At 38.0% G+C, this 24,910-nt stretch overlaps 1 protein-coding gene across 2 annotated transcripts in view; it reads left to right on the forward strand.

Annotated features, from left to right (window-relative positions):
* The window catches only part of HADHB (hydroxyacyl-CoA dehydrogenase trifunctional multienzyme complex subunit beta), a 57,915-nt gene that overhangs the window by 16,389 nt on the left and 16,616 nt on the right, over nucleotides 1-24,910 (forward strand). For both annotated transcript variants that reach the window (XM_077152334.1, XM_077152335.1), the window contains exons 4-7: nucleotides 12,336-12,435; nucleotides 15,511-15,555; nucleotides 19,011-19,110; nucleotides 24,269-24,356. In XM_077152334.1, coding sequence (XP_077008449.1) covers nucleotides 12,336-12,435; nucleotides 15,511-15,555; nucleotides 19,011-19,110; nucleotides 24,269-24,356 — 333 coding nt within the window. The remainder of the gene's footprint in view (nucleotides 1-12,335; nucleotides 12,436-15,510; nucleotides 15,556-19,010; nucleotides 19,111-24,268; nucleotides 24,357-24,910) is intronic.

The following is a 24,910-nucleotide window of genomic DNA, read 5'->3' on the forward strand; positions in this document are numbered from 1 at the left end:
AGGAGCTCCCATTTATTTATTTCTTTCATCAGTGCTCTTGCTTTAGGTGTAAGGTCTATAAAACCGCCTCCAATTATAAGATTTATAAGATATCTCCCTACATTTTCCTCTAACTGTTTTATGGTCTTAGGCCTAATGTTTAGATCTTTGACCCATTTTGAGTTAACTTTTGTATAGGGTGTGAGATACAGGTCCTCTTTCATTCTTTTGCATATGGATATCCAGTTCTCTAGGCACCATTTATTGAAGAGACTGCTCTGTCCCAGGTGAGTTGGCTTGACTGCCTTATCAAAGATCAAATGTCCATAGATGAGAGGGTCTATATCTGAATACTCTATTCGATTCCATTGTTCAATATATCTATCTTTATGCCAGTACCATGCTGTTTTGACCACCGTGGCTTCATAATATGTCTTAAAGTCAGGCAGTGTGAGACCTCCAGCTTCGTTTCTTTTTCCTCAAGATACTTTTAGCAATTCGGAACACCCTCCTGTTCCAGATAAATTTGCTTATTGGTTTTTCCATTTCTGAAAAGTAAGTTGTTGGGATTTTGATTGGTATTGTATTGAATCTGTAAATCAATTCAGGTAGAATTGACATCTTAACTGTATTTAGGCTTCCAATCCATGAACACGGTATGCCCTTCCATCTATTTAGGTCTTCTGTGACTTCTTTTAACAGTTTCTTGTAGTTTTCTTTGTATGGGTCTTTTGTCTCTTTAGTTAAATTTATTCCTAAGTATTTTATTCTTTTAGTTGCAATTGTAAATGGAATTCATTTCTTGATTTCCCCCTCAGATTGTTCGTTACTAGTGTATAGAAACACTACAGATTTTTGAATGTTGGTCTTGTAACCTGCCACTTTGCTGTATTCATTTATTAGCTCTGGTAGTTTTGCTGTGGATTTTTCAGGGTTTTTGACATATAGTATCATATCATCTGCAAAGAGTGAGAGTTTTACTTCTTCCTTTCCAATTTTGATGTCTTGTATTTCTTTTCCTTGTCTGATTGCTCTGGCTAGAACTTCCAACACAATGTTGAATAACATTGTTGATAGTGGACATCCTTGTCTTGTTCCTGATCTTAGGGGGAAAGTTTTCAGTTTTTCCCCATTGAGGACGATATTAGCTGTGGGTTTTTCATATATTCCCTCTATCATTTTAAGGAAGTTCCCTTGTATTCCTATCCTTTGAAGTGTTTTCAACAGGAAAGGATGTTGAATTTGTCAAATGCCTTCTCTGCCTCAATTGAAATGATCATGTGATTTTTCTGCTTTGATTTGTTGATATGGTGTATTACATTAATTGATTTTCTTATGTTGAACCATCCTTGCATACCTGGGATGAATCCTACTTGGTCATGATGTATAATTCTTTTAGTGTGTTGCTGGATTCGATTTGTTAGAATTTTGTTGAGGATTTTTGCATCTATATTCATTAGAGAGATTGGTCTGTAGTTTTCTTTTTTGTAATATCTTTGCCTGGTTTTGGTATGAGGGTGATGTTGGCTTCATAGAATGAATTATGTAGCTTTCCCTCCACTTCAATTTTTTTAAAGAGTTTGAGCAGGGTTGGTACTAATTCTTTCTGGAATGTTTGGTAGATTTCACATGTGAAGCCGTCTGGTCCTGGACTTTTCTTTTTGGGAAGCTTTTTAATGACTGATTCAATTTCTTTGCTTGCGATTGGTTTGTTGAGGTCATCTATTTCTTCTTGAGTCAAAGTTGGTTGTTCATGGCTTTCTAGGAAGTTGTCCATTTCATCTACATTGTTGTATTTATTAGCATAAAGTTGTTCATAGTATCCTGTTATTACCTCCTTTATTTCTGTGGGGTTAGTGGTTATGTCTCCTCTTTCATTTCTGATCTTATTTATTTGTGTCCTCTCTCTTTCTTTTTTGTCAATCTTGGTAAGGGCCCATCAATCTTATTGATTTTCTTATAGAACCAACTTCTGGTTTTATTGATTTTCTCAATTGTTTTCATGTTTTCAATTTCATTTATTTCTGCTCTAATCTTTGTTATTTCTTTCCTTTTGCTTGCTTTGGGGTTAGTTTGCTGTTCTTTCTCCAGTTCTTCCAAATGGAGAGTTTATTCCCGAATTTTTGCCCTTATTTTTTGATATAGACATTTAGGGCAATAAATTTCCCTCTTAGCACTGCCTTTGCTGCATCCCATAAGTTTTGATATGTTGTGTTTTCATTTTCATTCAAGGCTGTATGTTTTTATTGTGTAATCAACCCATTAAAGTTAAGGATAAGAGGGTCCATGTGTATTATATCTTGGATGGTGTTAGGAACCAAGCAGCTCTAGGGGCCGGCCGCTTGGTCCCTCGTGTATAGCATGTCTCCCTTTCCTGTCCTTTCTACTTCTCTTTATATCCTTTTCTCTGCTTGCTGGCTTCTTTGCTCACTTACTGGTGTTGCTGCCCTATAACTCTGGCTTACAAATGGTTTTTGTTTACCATCACCCTGGTTGTCTGTGCTGGTTTGAAAGGATATATGTACCCTAGAAAAGCCATGTTTTAATCTTAATCCCATTTTGTAAAGGCAGCTATTTCTTCTAATTCCTATTCAGCACCATATGTTTGAAACTATAATTAGATCATTTCCCTGGAGATGTAATTCAGTCAAGAGTGGTTGTTAAGCTGGATTAGGTGGAGATATGTCTCCACCCATTCGAGTTGGTCTGGATTAGTTTATTGGAATCCTATAAAAGAGAATGACGAGAGAAACCCAGGAGATTCAGAGAGAGCAGAGAATGCTGCAGCACCACAAAGCAGAGAGTCCACCAACCAGTGACCTTTGAAGATAAAGAAAGAAAACGCCTCCCAGGGAGCTTCATGAAACAAAGAAACCAGGAGAGAAAGCTAGCAGATGACACTGTGTTTACCATGTGCCCTTCCAGCAGAGAGAGAAGCCCTGACTGTGGTCACCATGTGCCTTCTCACTTGAGAGAGAAACCTTGAACTTTATTAGCCTTCTTGAACCAAGGTATCTTTCCCTGGATGCCTTAGATTGGACAATTCTATGAACTTGTTTTAATTGGGACATTTTCTCAGTCTTAGAACTGTAAACTAGCAATTTATTAAATTCTCCTTTCTAAAAGCCATTCCATTTCTGGTATATTGCATTCTGGCAGCTAACAAACTAGAACATTGTCTTTGTGACATCCTTTCAGCTTCCACTTCTACTCTTTTTTTTTTTTTTTTTTTTTTTTTTAAATTATTTTTTATTTTTTTTATTAACGGAAAGAAAAAAAAAAAAAGAAATTAACACAACATTTACAAATCATACCATTCTACATATGCACTCAGTAATTCTTAACATCATCACATAGATGCATGATCATTGTTTCTTAGTACATTTGCATCGGTTTAGAGGAACTAGCAACACAACAGAAAAAGATATAAAATGTTAATATAAAGAAAAGAAATAAAAGTAGTAGTAATAGTAAAAAACAACAACAACAAACAAACCAACAAGCAAACAAAAACAAAAAAAAACCCTATAGCTCAGATGCAGCTTCATTCAGTATTTTAACATGATTACTTTACAATTAGGTATTATTGTGCTGTCCATTTTTGAGTTTTTGTATCTAGTCCTGTTGCACAGTCTGTATCCCTTCAGCTTCAACCACCCACTGTCTTACCCTGTTTCTAACTCCTGCTGAACTCTGTTACCAATGACATATTTCAAGTTTATTCTCGAATGTCCGTTCACATCAGTGGGACCATACAGTATTTGTCCTTTAGTTTTTGGCTAGATTCACTCAGCATAATATTCTCTAGGTCCATCCATGTTATTACATGGTTCATAAGTTTATCTTGTCTTAAAGCTGCATAATATTCCATCGTATGTATATACCACAGTTTGTTTAGCCACTCTTCTGTTGATGGAGATTTTGGCTGTTTCCATCTCTTTGCAATTGTAAATAACGCTGCCATAAACATTGGTGTGCAAATGTCCGTTTGTGTCTTTGCCCTTAAGTCCTTTGAGTAGATACCCAGCAATGGTATTGCTGGGTCGTATGGCAATTCTATATTCAGCTTTTTGAGGAACCGCCAAACTGCCTTCCACAGTGGTTGCACCCTTTGACATTCCCACCAACAGTGGATAAGTGTGCCTCTTTCTCCGCATCCTCTCCAGCACTTGTCATTTTCTGTTTTGTTGATAATGGCCATTCTGGTGGGTGTGAGATGATATCTCATTGTGGTTTTGATTTGCATTTCTCTAATGGCCAGGGACATTGAGCATCTCTTCATGTGCCTCTTGGCCATCCGTATTTCTTCTTCTGGTAGGTGTCTGTTTAAGTCTTTTTCCCATTTTGTAATTGGGTTGGCTGTCTTTTTGTTGTTGAGTTGAATAATCTCTTTATAAATTCTGGATACTAGACCTTTATCTGATATGTCGTTTCCAAATATTGTCTCCCATTGTGTAGGCTGTCTTTCTACTTTCTTGATGAAGTTCTCTGATGCACAAAAGTGTTTAATTTTGAGGAGCTCCCATTTATTTATTTCCTTCTTCAGTGCTCTTGCTTTAGGTTTAAGGTCCATAAAACCACCTCCAGTTGTAAGATCCATAAGATATCTCCCAACATTTTCCTCTATCTGTTTTATGGTCTTAGACCTAATGTTTAGATCTTTGATCCATTTTGAGTTAACTTTTGTGTAGGGTGTGAGAGATGGGTCTTTTTTCATTCTTTTGCATATGGATATCCAGTTCTCTAGGCACCATTTATTGAAGAGACTGCTCTGTCCCAGGTGAGTTGGCTTGACTGCCTTATCAAAGATCAAATGTCCATAGATGAGAGGGTCTATATCTGAGCACTCTATTCGATTCCATTGGTCGATATATCTATCTTTATGCCAATACCATGCTGTTTTGACCACTGTGGCTTCATAGTATGCCTTAAAGTCAGGCAGCGCGAGACCTCCAGCTTCGTTTTTTTTCCTCAAGATGTTTTTAGCAATTCGGGGCACCCTGCCCTTCCAGATAAATTTGCTTATTGGTTTTTCTATTTCTGAAAAATAAGTTGTTGGGATTTTGATTGGTATTGCATTGAATCTGTAAATCAATTTAGGTAGGATTGACATCTTAACTATATTTAGTCTTCCAATCCATGAACACGGTATGCCCTTCCATCTATTTAGGTCTTCTGTGATTTCTTTTAACAGTTTTTTGTAGTTTTCTTTATATAGGTTTTTTGTCTCTCTGGTTAAATTTATTCCTAGGTATTTTATTCTTTTAGTTGCGATTGTAAATGGGATTCGTTTCTTGATTTCCGCCTCAGCTTGTTCATTACTAGTGTATAGAAAAGCTACAGATTTTTGAATGTTGATCTTGTAGCCTGCTACTTTGCTGTACTCATTTATTAGCTCTAGTAATTTTGTTGTGGATTTTTCTGGGTTTTCTACATATATTATCATATCGTCTGCAAACAGTGATAGTTTTACTTCTTCCTTTCCAATTTTGATGCCTTGTATTTCTTTTTCTTGCCTAATTGCTCTGGCTAGAACTTCCAACACAATGTTGAATAATAGTGGTGATAGTGGACATCCTTGTCTTGTTCCTGATCTTAGGGGGAAAGTTTTCAATTTTTCCCCATTGAGGATGATATTAGCTGTGGGTTTTTCATATATTCCCTCTATCATTTTAAGGAAGTTCCCTTGTATCCCTATCTTTTGAAGTGTTTTCAGCAGGAAAGGATGTTGAATCTTGTCAAATGCCTTCTCTGCATCAATTGAGATGATCATGTGATTTTTCTGCTTTGATTTGTTGATATGGTGTATTACATTAATTGATTTTCTTATGTTGAACCATCCTTGCATACCTGGGATGAATCCTACTTGGTCATGATGTATAATTCTTTTAATGTGTTTTTGGATACGATTTGCTAGAATTTTATTGAGGATTTTTGCATCTGTATTCATTAGAGAGATTGGTCTGTAGTTTTCTTTTTTTGTATTATCTTTGCCTGGTTTTGGTATGAGGGTGATGTTGGCTTCATAGAATGAATTAGGTAGTTTTCCCTCCACTTCGATTATGTTGAAGAGTTTGAGGAGAGTAGGTACTAATTCTTTCTGGAATGTTTGATAGAATTCACATGTGAAGCCGTCTGGTCCTGGACTTTTCTTTTTAGGGAGCTTTTGAATAACTAATTCAATCTCTTTACTTGTGATTGGTTTGTTGAGGTCGTCTATTTCTTCTTGAGTCAAAGTTGGTTGTTCATGTCTTTCCAGGAACCTGTCCATTTCTTCTAAATTGTTGTATTTATTAGCGTAAAGTTGTTCATAGTATCCTGTTATTACCTCCTTTATTTCTGTGAGGTCAGTAGTTATGTCTCCTATTTCATATCTAATCTTATTTATTTGCATCCTCTCTCTTCTTCTTTTTGTCAATCTTGCTAAGGGCCCATCAATCTTGTTGATTTTCTCATAGAACCAACTTCTGGTCTTATTGATTTTCTCTGTTGTTTTCATGTTTTCAATTTCATTTATTTCTGCTCTAATCTTTGTTATTTCTTTCCTTTTGCTTGCTTTGGGATTAGTTTGCTGTTCTTTCTCCAGTTCTTCCAAGTGGACAGTTAATTCCTGCATTTTTGCCTTTTCTTCTTTTCTGATAAAGGCATTTAGGGCAATAAATTTCCCTCTTAGCACTGCCTTTGCTGCGTCCCATAAGTTTTGATATGTTGTGTCTTCATTTTCATTTGCCTCTAGGTATTTACTAATTTCTCTTGCAATTTCTTCTTTGACCCACTTGTTGTTTAAGAGTGTGTTGTTGAGCCTCCATGTATTTATGAATTTTCTGGCCCTCCGCCTATTATTGATTTCCAACTTCATTGCTTTATGATCCGAGAAAGTGTTGTGTATGATTTCAATATTTTTAAATTTGTTAAGACTTGCTTTGTGACCCAGCATATGGTCTATCTTTGAGAATGATCCATGAGCACTTGAAAAAAAGGTGTATCCTGCTGTTGTGGGATGTAATGTCCTATAAATGTCTGTTAAGTCAAGTTCATTTATAGTAATATTCAGGTTCTCTATTTCTTTATTGATCCTCTGTGTAGATGTTCTGTCCATTGATGAGAGTGGTGAATTGAAGTCTCCAACTATTATGGTATATGTGTCTATTTCCCTCTTCAGTGTTTGCAGTGTATTCCTCACGTATTTTGGGGCATTCTGGTTCGGTGCGTAAATATTTATGATTGTTATGTCTTCTTGTTTAATTGTTCCTTTTAATAGTATATAGTGTCCTTCTTTGTCTCTTTTAACTGTTTTACATTTGAAGTCTAATTTGTTGGATATTAGTATAGCCACTCCTGCTCTTTTCTGGTTGTTGTTTGCATGAAATATCTTTTCCCAACCTTTCACTTTCAACCTATATTTATCTTTGGGTCTAAGATGTGTTTCCTGTAGACAGCATATAGAAGGATCCTGTTTTTTAATCCATTCTGCCAGTCTATGTCTTTTAATTGGGGAATTCAGTCCATTGACATTTAGAGTTATTACTGTTTGGATAATATTTTCCTCTACCATTTTGCCTTTTGTATTATATATATCATATCTGACTTTCCTTCTTTCTACACTTTTCTCCATGTCTCTCTCTTCTGTCTTTTTGTATCTGACTCTAGTGCTTCCTTTAGTATTTCTTGCAGAGCTGGTCTCTTGGTCACAAATTCTTTCAGTGACTTTTTGTCTGAGAATGTTTTAATTTCTCCCTCATTTTTGAAGGATAATTTTGCTGGGTATAGGAGTCTTGGTTGGCAGTTTTTCTCTTTTAGTAACTTAAATATATCATCCCACTGTCTTCTAGCTTCCATGGTTTCTGCTGAGAAATCTACACATAGTCTTATTGGGTTTCCCTTGTATGTGACGGATTGTTTTTCTCTCGCTGCCTTCAAGATCCTCTCTTTCTCTTTGACCTCTGACATTCTAACTAGTAAGTGTCTTGGGGAACGCCTATTTGTGTCTAATCTCTTTGGGGTGCGCTGCACTTCTTGGATCTGTAATTTTAGGTCTTTCATAAGAGTTGGGAAATTTTCAGTGATAATTTCTTCCATTAGTTTTTCTCCTCCTTTTCCCTTCTCTTCTCCTTCTGGGATACCCACTACACGTATATTTGTACGGTTCACATTGTCCTTGAGTTCCCTGATACCTTGTTCAAATTTTTCCATTCTTTTCCGGATAGTTTCTGTTTCTTTTTGGAATTCAGATGTTTCATCCTCCAAATCACTAATTCTATCTTCTGTTTCTTTACATCTGTCATTGTAGGTATCCATTGTTTTTTCCATCTTTTCTACTTTATCTTTCACTTCCATAAGTTCTGTGATTTGTTTTTTCAGTTTTTCTATTTCTTCTTTATGTTCAGCCCATGTCTTCTTCATGTCCTCCCTCAATTTATCGATTTCGTTTTTGAAGAGGTTTTCCATTTCTGTTCGTATATTCAGCATTAGTTGTTTCAGCTCCTGTATCTCATTTGAACTATTGGTTTCTTCGTTTGACTGGGCCATGTGTTCAATTTTCTGAGCGTGATCCGTTATCTTCTGCTGGCGTCTGGGCATTTAGTCAGATTTCCCCGGGTGTTCGATCCCACAGGTTGAAAGATTTTTCTGTGCAATCTCTGGGTTCTGTTCTTCCTATCCTGCCCAGTAGGTGGCGCTCGTGGCACACGCCTGTCTGTGGGTTCCACCAGCGAACGTTGCTGTGGGTCCCTCAACTCTGGAAACCTCTCGCCGTAGGGGAGGTTCGGTAATCTAAGCGTCTTGGAAGAATGCCAGCCGGCCCGGGGTTCCAAACGCGGGGAGGGTCGCCGGCCGTCGCAGCACAGGAGAGCGTCCGGCCAAATTAGCCAGTCGGCCCGGGGCACCAAGCGTGGCGGGAGGGCGCCAGCTGTCACAGCCCAGGAGAGTATACTGTTCCCAGCCGACGGGGGAGTCACGTGTTTGGAAGGGATCCCCCGGTCACTGTTCTCCGCAGTCTGGGGATTTCCGGCCCAACTATCTCAGTTGTTCCGGGGGGCCTCGTGTGGTGGGGGCACCAGCCGCTGCGGCCTAAGGGGACCGCCTGTCCAATTCTACCAGCTGGCCCAGGAAGGTGGAAGGGAGGGACTCCGGTCGCTTGCCGACCCACCCAGGAAAGCCCGTGCCCCTTGGTGATCTCACCGGAGCTGGTTCTCCCAGATAGTCAGCCGTTCCAGGATGGGGTACGCTGTCCCTTTGATCTCCCTCGTGGTTCCGGGAGCTGCTCTGTATTATCTCCACTCCCCCAGTAGCTGTTCTGGAGGAGGAAAGGTGAGGGCGGCAAGGCTGTCGAGGCTGGTGGCGGAGGAGCACGGTGAAGGCAGGGGAAGAAGGCACCGTGGTGGTTGGAGAGCAGCCGGAGCAGGAGGGGGAGGAGAGGGGAGGAGGAGGAGGGCGGGCAGCTCGGCTCGGCTCGGCGGGCCGGCGGAGAAAGAGAGGGGAGGAGGAGGAGGGCGGGCGGCTCGGCTCGGCTCGGCGGGCCGGCGGAGAAAGAGAGGGGAGGAGGAGGAGGGCGGGCGGCTCGGCTCGGCTCGGCGGGCCGGCGGAGAAAGAGAGGGGAGGAGGAGGAGGGCGGGCGGCTCGGCTCGGCTCGGCGGGCCGGCGGAGAAAGAGAGGGGAGGAGGAGGAGGGCGGGCGGCTCGGCTCGGCTCGGCGGGCCGGCGGAGAAAGAGAGGGGAGGAGGAGGAGGGCGGGCGGCTCGGCTCGGCTCGGCGGGCCGGCGGAGATAAGAGAGGGGAGGAGGAGGAGGGCGGGCGGCTCGGCTCGGCTCGGCGGGCCGGCGGAGAAAGAGAGGGGAGGAGGAGGAGGGCGGGCGGCTCGGCTCGGCTCGGCGGGCCGGCGGAGAAAGAGCTCCACTTCTACTCTTGATTGGCATTTCTTTCCTCCAATTCCCAGTAGAATCTCAGTTTACTATTTGTAGATGGAGTTCTAGTTTGCTAACTGCCAGAATGCAATATACTAGAAACAGAATGGCTGTTTAAAAAGGGGAATTTATTAAGTTGCTGATTTACAGTTCTAAGGCCATGAAAATGTCCCAATTAAAGCAAGTCTATAAAAATATACAAATTAAGGCACCAAGAAGAGGTTACTTCACTCAAGAAAGGCTGATGAAGTTCAGGGTTTCTCTCTCAACTAGAAAGGCACAAAGCAAACATGGCGACATCTGTTAGCTTTCTCTCTAGGCTTATTTCATGAAGCTCCCCCAGGGGTATTTTCCTTCTTCATCTCTGAAGTCTCTGGCTGTGTGGGCTCTCTTGTGGCTCTAAAAAGGGACTATTTCCAAAATGTTTTGTCTTTTAAAGGATTCTAGTAAACTAATCAAGACTCACCTGGAATGGATGGAGTCACAACTCCATGGAAGCCAACTAATCAAAAGTTAACACCCACAATTTGGTGGGTCACATCTCCATGGAACCAATCAAAAAGCTCCCAGCCAGCAATATTGAATGGGAATTAAAGGACATGGCTTTTCTGGGGTCCACCAGATTCAAACTGGCACAGTGGATGACCCAGGTTAGTGGCTCCACACCTGAGGAAATGACTGGAAATGGGCCCAGTACCCACTCTGAATCTCAACTTTGGCTGAAGCCTTAGGGACATGACACTGCAAAATATGTCTAGTGCCTTATGTGCACTTCATTCAGCTTTTCTTCTATATTCTATATTTCAAATATCTCATGGTCCCCAATTCATACTCACTTTTCTTGTGAGCTTTAGTCTTCTATCTCTAACCATCTACCAAATAGTCATCTCTACCTCGATTTTTCTGTATCACCAAGAATTTAGCAAGTTTAAAAATGAACTCGACTGTCTTCCAAAACCTGTTTTCACTCTGTGTAGAGTAGCCATGTTTCTTAGTCTTGTGCTTCCTTTATAATTCTCCCTTCTTCCTTTTTTTCCATATCCTATTGGTCACCAAAATGCCTAGTCTTTGTTTATAAAATCCCAAATCCTTTGTGTTGGTTCCTTCCTTTCCATTCACATTGCTACTACCTTTGTCCTGGTCTTTGACACCTCACGCTTGGATTTGCAACAGTCTCCTTACTCATCTGTCTGTTGTCTTTATCTCCTTGGCCAATATATCTTTTTTTTTTTCCCTTTTGTATGCTATATGGTGGGAATCACATTTCATTCTTTTTCCGTATGAATATCCCCTTATTGTAGCACCATTTGTTGAATTTTTGTTTGATTTTTCATTTGTTTGTTTGCTTGTTTGTTTGGGAAGTGCATGGGCCAGCAATCGAACCTGGGTCTCCTGCATTAGCCAGTACATCTTTGTTGGAGCTGCCAGAATAATCTGCGGACCCCATTTTATTATGACTCTTAGCTCTGACATTAGTTCTTTCAAGTTGGTTGTAGAGCATATTTTGTTACAGTAGCATAAATATTCCTCTGTGACTTCAATGAATGTGGGAAGGTAGTTGCTGAAATTTTATTCCCAGCAATTTAGGGTATTTCTCCGTCTCTGATCATGAAGGAAGGATTGTAGTAGGTGAATTCTAACATAAACAAATTAAGTTAGCAAAGAATAAGGTAGATTTACATATACTAACCCAGAAAGATTGTCAAGCTATATTGTTAACTAAAAAAAGAAACAACAAATCACAACTATATATATTATCCACAGGGAGTATGTATATACATGCATTAAGAGAAAAAAGATTTGGAGGTATATATACCAAATTAAAAGTATTTACCTCTGGGAAGGAAATAATGGTGGGGGAGGGGCATAAAGACAGAGCTTTAGTCTACATTTTAGTATTGCTTATTTTTTCTTTTTTTAAACCAGATACAAATATTCATCTGTTCTTTAATTTAAAAAATTGAAGGAAGATTGTTCTTTCAGTGTTAGGAATGATTAATCAAATTGAGTCAAACAGAATCAGGAAGCAGTCTAGGTTTTCACAGGATGGCGATAGTATCAACTGGATGGTCTTTTTTTTCTACATAGAATAACAGGAATATCAAACTGTAGAGTGAACAGTATCAGTCATTGTGACTTCTAATAATAAGGGCGGACTTACATATAAAATTTGTTGCATTTGCTGCACTAAGTTGTTAAACTTTTGATAAATAACATTTTGTTAGTGGCATAAATACACTTATCAGTGGATAAAATATATTTACATTGAATATTATTTGGAAACTTGTAAATGCTAGTCAGTTTTCTTTTTGATAGCAAAGTGGTTTAGGAAAATGGCACAAGCGACTTGGCATTGAATGACATAATTCTTCTCAGAATGCTTACATTTAAAAATGTAAAAAGAAACTTGAATTCGTATATTCTATTGAATAGTTCTTTGAACTTTATCTTAAAGCTGTCCAGACCAAATCAAAGAAGACCTTAGGCAAGCCCAGTGTAAGGAATGTGGTGGTGGTAGATGGTGTCCGCACTCCGTTTTTGCTGTCAGGCACTTCGTAAGTATGAGACATTTGTGGGATTTATTCCTTCTTTTAAAGCACTTTCAAAAGTGATCTTTGTGCCACGTGGGAGGCCCAGATTCGATTCCCAGCCATGCACCGACCCCCCACCAAAAAAAGTGATCCTTGAAAATTAGCCCAGTAAATGCTAGAGCTGAATTAATATATGGATAGCATTTTCCTGAAATTGGTATAGGATAAGTCAAGCAAACAGTGAAATAATATTGCAAAATTTGATTTTCATCCTTTTTCAAGAACAAGCCTGGTATAGTTTTGACTTGAATCAGCCCTGTCTGAAAGCTTAGTATGGGTCCAGATAGTTTACTTTCAACAGAGGTGTCCTTTACTTCTCTGGAGGTAACACTTATTTCATACCTGCTCAGAACCTTGAGTGCTGAGATTGTGGCCCAGTAGGCATTCTGAAGGACCTGTAATCCACTCGCTTTGACCTCCTGGCAATGATCGGAATTGAAGTTGACAGGACTGGTCCAGGCCCCCAGCATGGCACAACCCCCAAGTGTATGGAACAAGAGTCGTCTTAGTCCAGCCTGAAGAGTCCCCGGGATTTATTGTTATGTAACTTAGTTCATAAGTAATTTAGTGGTACAGAGAAAAAGGACAAACTTTCAGTAATGTAAGAAATGACGGGAAGAACGAATAAAAAGTATTTTAACATAATATTCATATAAAGAATAAAAAATGACTAAAAAGGTACAGAGGGAAGAATTTATCAGAAAGACAAGCAAGTTTAGTCATCGATGTGGCAAATACATCTTCTATAAATAAAAGATAAGAGGGGATAAAGATCTTTCCTGTTTAATTTGAAGAAACTTTGCTTTCTAACGTGACTGTTATTTGGAAGACAGGTTTTTCTTAGAGGTTGGGGGCATTTGGGAAACATTCCTAGAAATAGACCAGGTGTGGGACTCTGGAAAACCAAGAAATGAATGTGAGACAGGTATGGGAACATGGAAGTAAAGATTGTAAAATGATAAATAATTTATGGGTTGTGCATCTTACAAACGACATACTGCTTTTCCCCAAATTATTGTGTCATAATGTGAAGAAACTGGTTTTACCTATGAAAAATTTGGGAAAATACTGATGATTCTTCTGTGATTTAGAATGAAAATAAAAATGTTTTTGAATTTCTCTTAATTTTCAGAAACTGAAAGAATGAACCTCCTTATTCAACTCAATGGTCAAATCCTTTACTTAAAAATATGGGTAATTTATTGCTGACATTAAAAAGTAAATAAAAGAGTCACACCCACATCTTGGTTTCCAATATCATTCTTCAATAAAAGGAACCAGGGTTCCTTAGAGTATTGGGTTACTCTATGGCTGAACCAAGAAAAATATAAGATGAGCCAAAGCTTGAACAGTTTGAGTAATAAAAGTAAATTACAATAGCATTGGATAATAACCCCCCAAATAAAATAAATTTCCAAGAGTCCATTCTGATATCAATAAACGATGGAATAAATAAATGACGGAGAAGGGACAAATCTTCCTTACAGAAGAATCTCAGTTAATAAATGTAGAAGTAATTAGGGCAATAAATAAATCACCATTAGAATCACAGTAATAATTACTGTGAGCAAGATCCACTAATGCATGTTAAAATAAGTGAGCAAAATACTAAGAAGCAGACTATCTGCAGAGCCTCAAAGTATCTTCCCCTAAGTATTTATTAATTACTGTCATGACTTTAATATATATCCACAAATTCTCTGATATTTCTTTTTCTACAAGGGAGAATTTAATTCTCCTCCCCTTGAGTGTGGGCTAGACTTAGTGATTCTCTTCAAAAGATTTGACTATAGAGGGGGAAACAGTAACTTTCCAGTGGAGAAAACCGAGACACCGCTAACCGATCAAGTGGACATCCTCAGTAGTAAGGCATGTTGACATCGTGCACAACTTGAGATGATGGGATAAGAAAGTCACTTCACCTCTTCACAAAAGTGTCAAAGTCATGAAAGAAAAGAATAGGCTGAGATACTGTCACAGATTAAGGGGGACTAAGGAGACATAATGACTAAGTGCAACATGGTATCCTGGAACAAAAAAAGAGACATTAAGGGAAAAACTGGAGATATCTAAATAATGAAGTTTGTAGCTTAGTGAATGGCATTGTGCCAGTGTTCATTTCTTATTAAGTGCACCGTGCTTGTGTAAGATATTAGCATTAGAGGAAGCTGGGTAAAGGATACATAAACTCTGTTCTATCTTTCTAATTCTATAGGTCTCATTACTTCAAAGTAAAAATGAAAAAAAGCAAAAGCCATAATACATCCCCCAGAGTCCCTTAGGGCATCAAAAAATAAATAGGTTAAATTAATGCAGCTACTGCTGATGCCAGATGCTAACAGATAAATGCCTTTGTGAGTCTCAAGGTATACAATTATTAAATTCTAATCATAAGAGATAGTGATTAAAATGATCCATTTGAAAAAATGCTGACTTAGGTATGTATGGATTTTCTTTTAAGAATACATACTCCACCACCACCACCCCCCAAAAAAAGAATTCATACCCATTTATTTCTCGGAGGCTGCCCATGTAAAAAAAAAAAAAAGACATACCCACAGTCTTGAATAATCATCAGTAAGTGCATCATTGTGACTTACTGTTGCTATGATTGAATATGCATTTAACAGTGCTTGTCCCAGTCCTCAGTCCATAAATCATGCAATAAAATGGCCCTACAAGGGAGAAAAAAAGTAGGTTATATGGTTTTAAAAATAAAATTAAAAAAGAAGAATTCCATAGCTAGCATTTAGTTTTTAAAAGAATATTTAACATGTCGTGCTGAACAATAAGGTATTGGGCAGCACTTTGTTAGATTCTTAGTACTTGCAGTAGTGGTTAAGGCTTGCCAGATTTTTCAGGATGACAGATAGCAGGAGTCCCACTGTTTCTGCATTTGAAGTGATGGATTGCCTTGGATAGTAAAGTTAAATGCAGTTGCAGCAGCATAGGTTAGATGATCTCTTTAAGGGTTTTTCAGAGAAAATAAAAAATGTTTATTAAAGCTTTTGGTTTAAGCTATTTGTTTTCTTTCCCTAGTTATAAAGACCTGATGCCACATGATTTGGCTAGAGCAGCACTTTCGTAAGTAAATGCAATTTCATTTTAGTTTTTATTTTATTAAAGGCATTTTTCTCTAATGTTTACACTTAAAATAACATCTTTAATAGAATTTCCATATTTAGGATATAATACTTCTGTGTGTTGAGAAAAAATACTGATTAGCTTTTCCAAGATTCATTTATTCTTCCTTTTAACCATATGTCCTACTCAAATTCAAGCAGTTGGTGAGTATCAGTAGTCTTTATTTTGCAGGTTTAACAAAAATATCTCTGGACATGACAATATCTTTTAGTGAGTAAGTAGCCTAAACATATGTTAACTCAGTAAACAATGTAGGGCTAGATTGACCAACCTAAATATAATTCATATATTTAATAATTGTCTTAGATAGGGACTTAATTATTGTCATGGGTAGCTAAACAGACTATGCAGATATTAATCTAGAAAGAAGCCTGCCGAGAAACATGGAGATTCATGTGCAGGCCAATTAAAAATGTAAATTTACACATGGTAAATGAGGGAAATAGATGAATAACTTGGTGAAAGTAATAAAATGTATGACTGTTTCTGCAGTGACAATAACATGTAAGATATCATCTCGTTTTCTTTCTGTTGACATCTTGCCGTACGTCTTTTCTAGCTTGAAAAAACCCTTCAGTTGATCCTTCTGCCCATTCCAACTCTGGATCTATTTCTTCTCTTCCTGCCAGACTTCAAGAATGAATGAAATTGGTTCTCTTTCCTTACTACCCATTTTTTCACCTTAATTTCATAATAATTCAGTTTCCATTCCATCGCTCTATAGTAACCATGCTTAGAAGCATCTCGTCATAATGACTTTGAATCATTAAACGCAGCAGCCTTTTCTCAGGTGTCAGTCTCTTTGTCCTTTATAGCATTTGACACTGTCAGCTGTACTCAAAACAGTCTTCCCTTGACATCTTACTATATTGCCTTTATAATTTTCCTCTCATCTTCCATTTCCTTCTCTACTTTTTCTTTAATTGAATCTCTTCCTCATTTTCCTTTTTAAAGGCATTTGACAAGTTTCTCTGTGTGAACTCTTTCCCTTAGAAATCTCATCTAGTTTTAGAATTTGTATATAACACAAAATTTCTGAGTTTGAACATTTTAAGTGTATACTTAAGTGCTGTTAATCACATCACAGTGTTGTGCTACCATCATCACCATCCATTACCAAGACTTTTTTCATGGCCCCAAATGGAAACTCTGTACCTACTAAGCTATAACTCCCCATTCTCCCCTCTCCCTGGCCCTGGTAACCTCTACTTTACTTTTTTATCTGTATTAATTTTTTATTTTTAAAATCTCATTTATTTAACCTTTTTCAGTTTTAGTAGAAGGCTCCCAAATCCTACATTTGACCTCCTTTTTAGATACTTCAAGTCCAGGATGTCAAAAAAAAAAATTATCTTTCCCCCAAATCAGCTTATTTTCCTATTTCTGATAATGGTGCTGGTAAGGGCACAGACTGGAAGTTTATAAGTTTTGTTGTTGTTTATTTTTATGTTCCTTATAGGAAAAAAATTGTTTTTGTTTTGGGTGCATGGTCTGGGAATCGAACCAGGTCTCCTGCATGGAAGGCGAGCATTCTACCACTGAACCACTCGTGCACCCTTTTCAACTTTTTAATTTGAAAAGTATCAGATGTTCATTAAAATTAAAAGAATACTACAAAGAAAATCTAAATACACTCTCTCTGCAGTCCAGTAATTGTTACCTTTTGCAGTATCTATATGGTTTGGACCATTGAACAGTGGGTTGCAAGCACTCCAGCCCTAAATCTTCTAGCGTTTATCCCCTAAGAATAAGGACCTCTCATACAAACCAAGACACCATTACCACAGCCAGGATAGTGACGTTGACTTCATGATAGTTTCTAAGATGCAGTTCATATTCAAATCCCCCGAGTTGTTCCAAGCACATCTTTGTGTGTGTGTGTGTGTGTGTTCATTTTCTCAGCCCAGGATCCAACAAGGTTCATATTTAAAATGAATATCTCTTTAGTTTCTTTGAATTTAGGACATTTTCTTTCTGTTTTTACCCCATGACACTCACCTCGTGAAAAGTCCAGGCCAGCAGACCTGTAGGATGTCCCGTGTTCTGGATGTTTTCTCATTATGGTATTTTGCTTTCCTCTCCTCTGATTTTCCTGTGAACTGGAAGTGAGATCTAGAGGCCCGATTAAATTTAGGTTAAACATTTTTTTGTGGGGAAGAATACTTGATGGGTGGGACAGCGTACTTCATATTTTATTATACCAAGAGACTTGTGATATTTGTGTTAGACCTGACCTCTGCGTCACAGTGGTCAGACTGCAAGATCTTTGGATGGTAAAGGTACATTTTCCCCTTAGCAATTGTTAAGTAACCTGTAAAGTGATACCTTAGCACCATGCAAATATTTTGATCCCCCCCAAACCTATTGCCAAGTGGTTTTAGCATTCATTGATAATTTTTGCCTGAATCAGTTATGACATTAAGTGATTGCAAATTTATGATTTTTTTGAATTTTATTATTCCTCCTACAGTTATCAGCTGGCACTTTTTCATTAGCACAAACTTTCCTTTTGTTTTTTCCTTTCTTATTTTCATGATAGAGATGTACAGATTTTTAGTTTTTTATTGTGTTACAACCAAGTTTAGACAATATTTTTTTCAAAACTTATAATTTATCAGCAGGAGCTCCTTCAAGCAAGTTCCTTATTCCTTTTGGGTTTTAATGCAATATTATTATTTTTTAAGATATAATTGATATATAATAAAATACGCAGATTTAAAATGTATTTTTGATGAGTTTTGACAGAAGCGTTCGCCTGTGTTCCTGTTTTTGATATGATCTGTTTTTTGACTCTTCCTTACTCTCTGGCACAAAAAGATGAACAAGGTTTATTTTGTGCTTTCCCTGACTCAGACCTGGTATGAGTTATTTTTTTAAGAAGCTCTGATTCCTTTCATGGGAAATGCCATTTAGAAGCCCTGTCTGAGCGCAAGTTATCCTCATTCTTCCTGGAATATTGTTTCTAGTCTCTATCGGTGGGCAGAATAGGAAAAAATAGATATTTGCATAATGTGTTTCTGTTAATATTTCAAATTTAATTGAACATACCTGGAATTTTGCTTCATTTCTTTGATTTTATATTCACTCTTTTTTTTACTAAAACTTTGGTTCCTACTAACATGAACATGTTTACTTATCTTTCTTATCCTATTCAACATTACTTTTGATTCCACCACTCTAAATTTTCTTTGCCAGTTGAATATCAAATATTAACCTTTTAAATCACTCACTCATTTTTTATTTGATACAATGCCCGGAACTTATGGAAATGATACAATCTCTGCTCTTTTAAATTCAGGGCCAACCTTTTTAAAGAAGTGTAATGTTTGGTGTGATCATTTATATAGTACGGCCTGGTATGTGAAATGTTTCTTTGCTTTGGATTTTGCTCTTAGGGGTTTGTTGCATCGGACCAGCGTCCCAAAGGAAGTTGTTGATTATATCACCTTTGGTACAGTTATTCAGGAAGTGAAAACAAGCAATGTGGCTAGGGAGGTGAGTAAAAACTTCATATTGCGTTAGAAGACTGAGAGGAGAATCAATGTGAATTTCAACCAATATAAATTTGCTTTTAAAAGTCCATTAATAGAGCAGAGACATTAAGTCTGGAGTGGTGATTAATATTTCTAGATTTTGAGAGGCTATTATGTATATATAATCTGGTATTTAGACATAAGAACGAAGCCGAAAAGGTTGGGGTTAAAGTAATTTAGAACATAGAGGTAAGGAAGACAGTGTCTGTATTTTAGAACCACACATACTGTTTGAGACCAATGGAAGAAAGGTTTATTTGATCTCGAACTGAAATCTGTGTAGTGCATAGTCTAATTCAACCTATCTGTATAGCTCATTGGAAGAATTGAAACACAAGGAGTACAGAATAAGAAAGAGGCCCTTTAATCCTGTATAGATTATTGTGATGTCTGGAAACATCCTAGATTATATTAAGCAGATAATCAAAAAGTATTGGCAAAGTGCCCTAGAGGGAAGGGAGAAAGAAAATGAAACTATTAAACCTTACCATCAGGGAATCCCCTGATACTGTGTCAAACTTTAGGATACCCAAATCAGAAGGCCATGCCCTCGATCATGAGGCTTACTCTTGTGAAGCTCATGTAGGTAGCAGAGGAACTTAGACTACCTATAGTCATGCCTAAGAGTTACTTCTGGAGGACCTCTGTTGTTGCTCAGATGTGGCCTTACTCTCTCTAAGCCCAACTCTGCAAGTGAAATCATTGCCCTCCCCCTTAAATGGGACATGACATCCAGGGGCGAAAGTCTCCCTGGCAACATGGAAGATGACTCCCAGGGATGAATCCAGACCTGGCACCGTGGGATCAACAATTCTGTCCTGACCAAAAGGGGGAAAAGAAGTATAATTAATAAAGTATCAGTGGCAGAGAGAGTTCAAATAAGAGTCAAGATGCAACTCTGAAAGTTGCTCTTACACAAGCTTCTGTTAGACCTTGCTACCTATCATAACCTGCCAACCCCCATCAGGTCCATTCCAGCCAATCCTAAAGAACACCTAGGATAATATATAAGATTCCACAAGGGTTCCATGCACTCGAGTTAACTTTCCAGAAACCTACAACCTCCAGATGGGTCCCTCGTCCAGATAAGTCCTGAAACCTAGCCCAGCCTCTCCAGAACATCAGATAGTTCCATCTCCCTATGCCATGTTAGTGACAGATCCTTCCAATATTAAAAGCTTAGAATTGCTATAGTCCAAACAACCCTAAAGAGAGGTATGGAAAGATCAAAGGTGATGGTACAGTTATACGTAGAAAATAAGATTTAACAAATGAATATGAATGCTGAATCATTAAATTGATATCTCTTTTAGTCTCCAGTATTTTAGAGTAGCTAGAAGTAAAAACCTAAAATTGTGAAATAGTAATCCATGTCAAAGTCTAAAATATGTTCTACAACTAGTTGTGGTACTATACTTTGAAATTTATAGCTTTTTTGAATATATGTTATTTTTTCATTAAAAAAAGAAGGAAAAAAAGTCGATTTTAATGATAAAAAAGTATTTAAGTCCTCTAGCCTCCTGTATTCTGGAGCAGCTAGAAGGAAAAGTCTGAGAGGATCATATCGTAGCCCATGACAAACTCTGGGATTTGTCCTGTAACCACTTGTTGAAGAGTGCTTTGAAAACTATTGCTTTTTTTTTTCTTTGCTTTGTATGTATGTTATACTATACAATAAAAAAAAGTTAAAAAAGAAAATCCATTAAATAAAGTATTATTTGACTTAATATGTGATTTTACAATTTGCATGGTATTTAAGAGTCTTCATTGTCTCCGTAGCCCACTACCAGGTAATGCAGTGGGAGGCAGCTTCGTCATTGGCATGAAGACTACAAGGAGAGAATGGAGGCTTTTTTTATGCTTTCTTATTTGCTTTGGCCATATTGTAGTTTTTAGCCTCTTGATCTGTATACCCAAATTGAATAATGAATGTGATTTAATATTTAAAAGAATTATATATCAAATGAGTTCCTATTTGACCCAGTTTGGGAAATGTTAATTTGATAATTTGAGTGCCTTTGGTATTAAGAAAATAGATATTATGCAAAATGTGGCTGATGTTACTCTTAACATGACTTAATGGCATCTATAATTAATTTAAAATTTCAACACTGTGCAAAGAATGTATCTCATAATTTGGCTTTTGTTAGTTGGAGAAAGTCTTTTATTCACTTATTCCCACTGACTAGATGACATGTGATGACATGTGAGTTTTTAAAAAGCTATTTCACAGCAATTTACCTTTGCCCTAGTTGGCACAGTTACATGGAGTGTTTACTGGACAACTTAGATAATGGCAGGCCTTGAAATTTCTGTGCCATGTCTGCAGGAATTGCACAAGAAATAGTCTTAAACACATCATCTAGTCCTTGTTTCACTTTGAAAGTGATTATTTGTATAAAGTTGGCTCCAAAGCGCATTTTAGTGGGCAAAGCATTTTCCTTGTTTCCAGTCTGTGCTTGTTTATCGTTCGGCTCATTGTAGTTGTGAGGATGATAACTTCCACACGTCTTTGTTGAGAAAGAAATAAAAATGAGCAGAACTGAAAGTAGTTGTTCTGCTGCAACTTTGTGCCTATCAATAAATGTTAAAATTTCTGAGGCCTACATGGCATTACTGAAACCCACCAAAATGGACTATAGACTGTTGGGACAGAACGCATTAAGAAGAGGAAGAATTTTTTTTCCATGAAACTGTTTGTTTTGTTTTGTTTTTCCTCTGGACCTTCACATTTCTAAAGGTATCAAACATGACAGTTTCATGAGCACATCCAGGTATTCTAAATACATTTGCTATTTTTATATTCTGAAAATAACAAAGTGACACTCATAAAAGCACCAAAAGAGTAATATTAAAATCTGTTTCAATTTTCTCCATATTTTTCTTCTAACTTAAAACTAAAGCCATAATGTTTTCCATAATTTTTTTTTCTGGAAATGTTATATCCGTGTATATATATCTGTTATTGTTTGCCATGAGGTTGATTCCCTCTCTCTGACCTCCAGTTATGTGAGCTCCAGGTCATTTTTGCAGGGGCTACAGGAAGAGATTGGGTTGAGCAGATATGAGAATATAGTTCTGAAGCTACATTGTGGCCTAAAAGCTAACATAATTGCCAGCTAAAGAATCTCTTTAGGACCTGTCATCTGTATTGATGTCAGTATGAGAGCCTAAAAGGCATCTGGTGTGGAGTTTCCATGAACCTGACTTTTCCAAAGGCCTCTGCATATTTTCCGCTCTCTAGCTTAATAAGAGGCCTCCTCCTCCTTTCCCCTTCATGTGCCATTCAGAGCCTAAGCTAGCCTGAAAGCTATTTCATCTTTAAATAGAAGTATGTAGATGAGGGTCACCAGCAGCCATGCTATTTAAAGCTCCTGCAGTCCCGAGAGTCAGTTGGGGCCAAGGGTATCGTGTACTGGGAACAACCTTGTGAAGATCAGGCCATCCTGACCTCAGGGTGCTCCCGGCTCTTGCCACTCTGCAGAACTCCCCCCCCCCCCACCCCCATACCCTCCCGAGACTTTCCTTCTCTTCCTTGTGAGTGGGTTTAAGTGGAAAGGCCAACATGCAGTTGCCAGGAGGTAGTTTTCAGCAAATTGTCTCCCCATAAAGCTTAGGTGGGGCACTTAACAGGCCTGTCCAGCAGGAGCAGCATATGTTCATATTCCGTGTACACTACCATAGCACACTTCTGTTTCTGTAGCGAATGGTAGATGGTCTAAAGATGGTTTATGAAACACTGAATCTCCTTACTTCAGACTTTGGCAACATGTTTATTTTACCAAATTATAGGAGAGCCTTGTTATCTGAGGATAATTAAATAGTTTCAGAAAAAGGCCACTGAATGTTAATTCCCCTAAATGGGAACCAGAATTTCGTAGTAAGTAGGAGAAAAAGTTGGGAGCTTTATTTTAAAAGTGAATTTAAATATTATAAAAATAAGTATAATTGCACCCATGCATTCATTCAGAAACATAAACACAAATGAAATTAGCATTGACTATTTTGTATTTTTTTGACAGCATAATTTTTAAATAAATAGTGTAATAAAATAAAGGTATCCTGGGCGGGCCTCAGTGGTTCACCAGGCAAGAATGCTTGCCTGCCATGCCAGAGAACCCAGCTTTGATTCCCAGTACCTACCCATGTAAAATAAAAAAATAATAATAAAAAAGAAGATCTCTATTAAAAAAAAAATAAGGTATCCTCATTACATGTTTAACTTTTCTGGTGTCATCATAATAGAGAACATATTTTCAAGAAAACAGCCTGCATTGTCTCAAAGCCTCTCAAATTATTCTCTTGGTAAGCACCTATTATATCTTCATCCTGGCCAGTTTTTTCTTTGCTAGTTGTTAGCTGGTCTTTTATTAGAGTGGTTTATTGTGGCTCAGGTGATTTTCCAAAGCTTCTTTAATCAACTTGAGATCCTGCCTACTTGGCAAGCTTTCCACTTTGACTCTCATTGCATCAACCTTGTGTTATTTGAAATATCAGAACAGTCTCGGTGAAGTATCAGACAGTCTCAGTGAGCGAGACTAACTGGCATTGAGGATAGATGTTATTATACAGCAGGGATGGGTACCTGTGTGGGCACTCTGTTTATGAAGTGGTCACTTCTTAAGGCATTATTTTCAGGTTTGCTTTCCTACACAGTCTTAGAGCTTCAGGGACACACGGCATGAGGGCCTTGCCCCCAAATTTATTTCATTAGTCCATGAACTATATTTAACAAGTTTTACTTGGTTTGTTTGAAAATTTAAGCAGGTTAAAATCAGTATATATTGTTATGCTTGAAAGCTGAGCAAAGCATTGCTAAGAAATTGAGTGAAATAAAAGAGTTTTGCAGTCTTGTATCCCATGTAATTGAATTTGGCAACATGTTTATTTTACCAAATTAACCAGAGGCCCAGGAATGGAATTTTGCAGACTGCCTCTCAGTTAATGGCTAATGATAAACCTTTTTCCTTTTTGCACTGGGACTAATTTTATTTCCAAGATACTCTGTAGACTGTTGAGCTGAACCCTTCCCTGATTCACCATGCAGAGGAGGAGTGCTTAAATCCTCATTTACAGATAGCACTTCCTTTATAAGTGATCATGCACTGTATTTTTTGAAGGCTGCTCTCGGAGCCGGCTTCTCCAACAAGACTCCTGCCCACACTGTCACCATGGCCTGCATCTCTGCCAACCAAGCCATGACCACAGGTATGCTTACTTGAAAGCAGAAGGGGCATGTTAGTTTTCCTCCACTATCTTTGACGTGACCAGAAAAAAAATTGTCTTTTCACAGAATTAAAATGTTTAGCACAGATCTTTGAATTTGTGTTTTTTAAAAAGTAAATTTGCATTTTAAAAATTTGTTTTTTGACAGTTCTCAACCTTCTTCTTACTCTCCATACCCAAGGAACACATAGTTTCCCCATCAGTGCGGTGACTGCATGTCCCTAGGAGGCTGCTTTAGAACCCACAGCATAAATAGATTAAAATATGCTCCCCAGGTGATTATAGGATCCTGCCTGATGAAGATTGTAGTGCATTATAACTATCCCCATAGCTATAAATCACTGCTTAAGATGGTGTAACTCTTTCCTTACTTTCTCCCCATGTCCTTGGCATTTTTGTAATTCATTGTAAATTCTCCTGACAAACTAGCAAAATTGTGAGACATTTGTAACACCAGCCATTTGCGTGAAAAGACAGGTAGCCTGAAAGAATTGGTGACCGGGCACTCCGTTAGTGACAATCAAGGCCAGAGTGGG

This window comes from Tamandua tetradactyla, chromosome 3 (assembly GCF_023851605.1).
Source record: "Tamandua tetradactyla isolate mTamTet1 chromosome 3, mTamTet1.pri, whole genome shotgun sequence".
Taxonomy (NCBI): domain Eukaryota; kingdom Metazoa; phylum Chordata; class Mammalia; order Pilosa; family Myrmecophagidae; genus Tamandua; species Tamandua tetradactyla.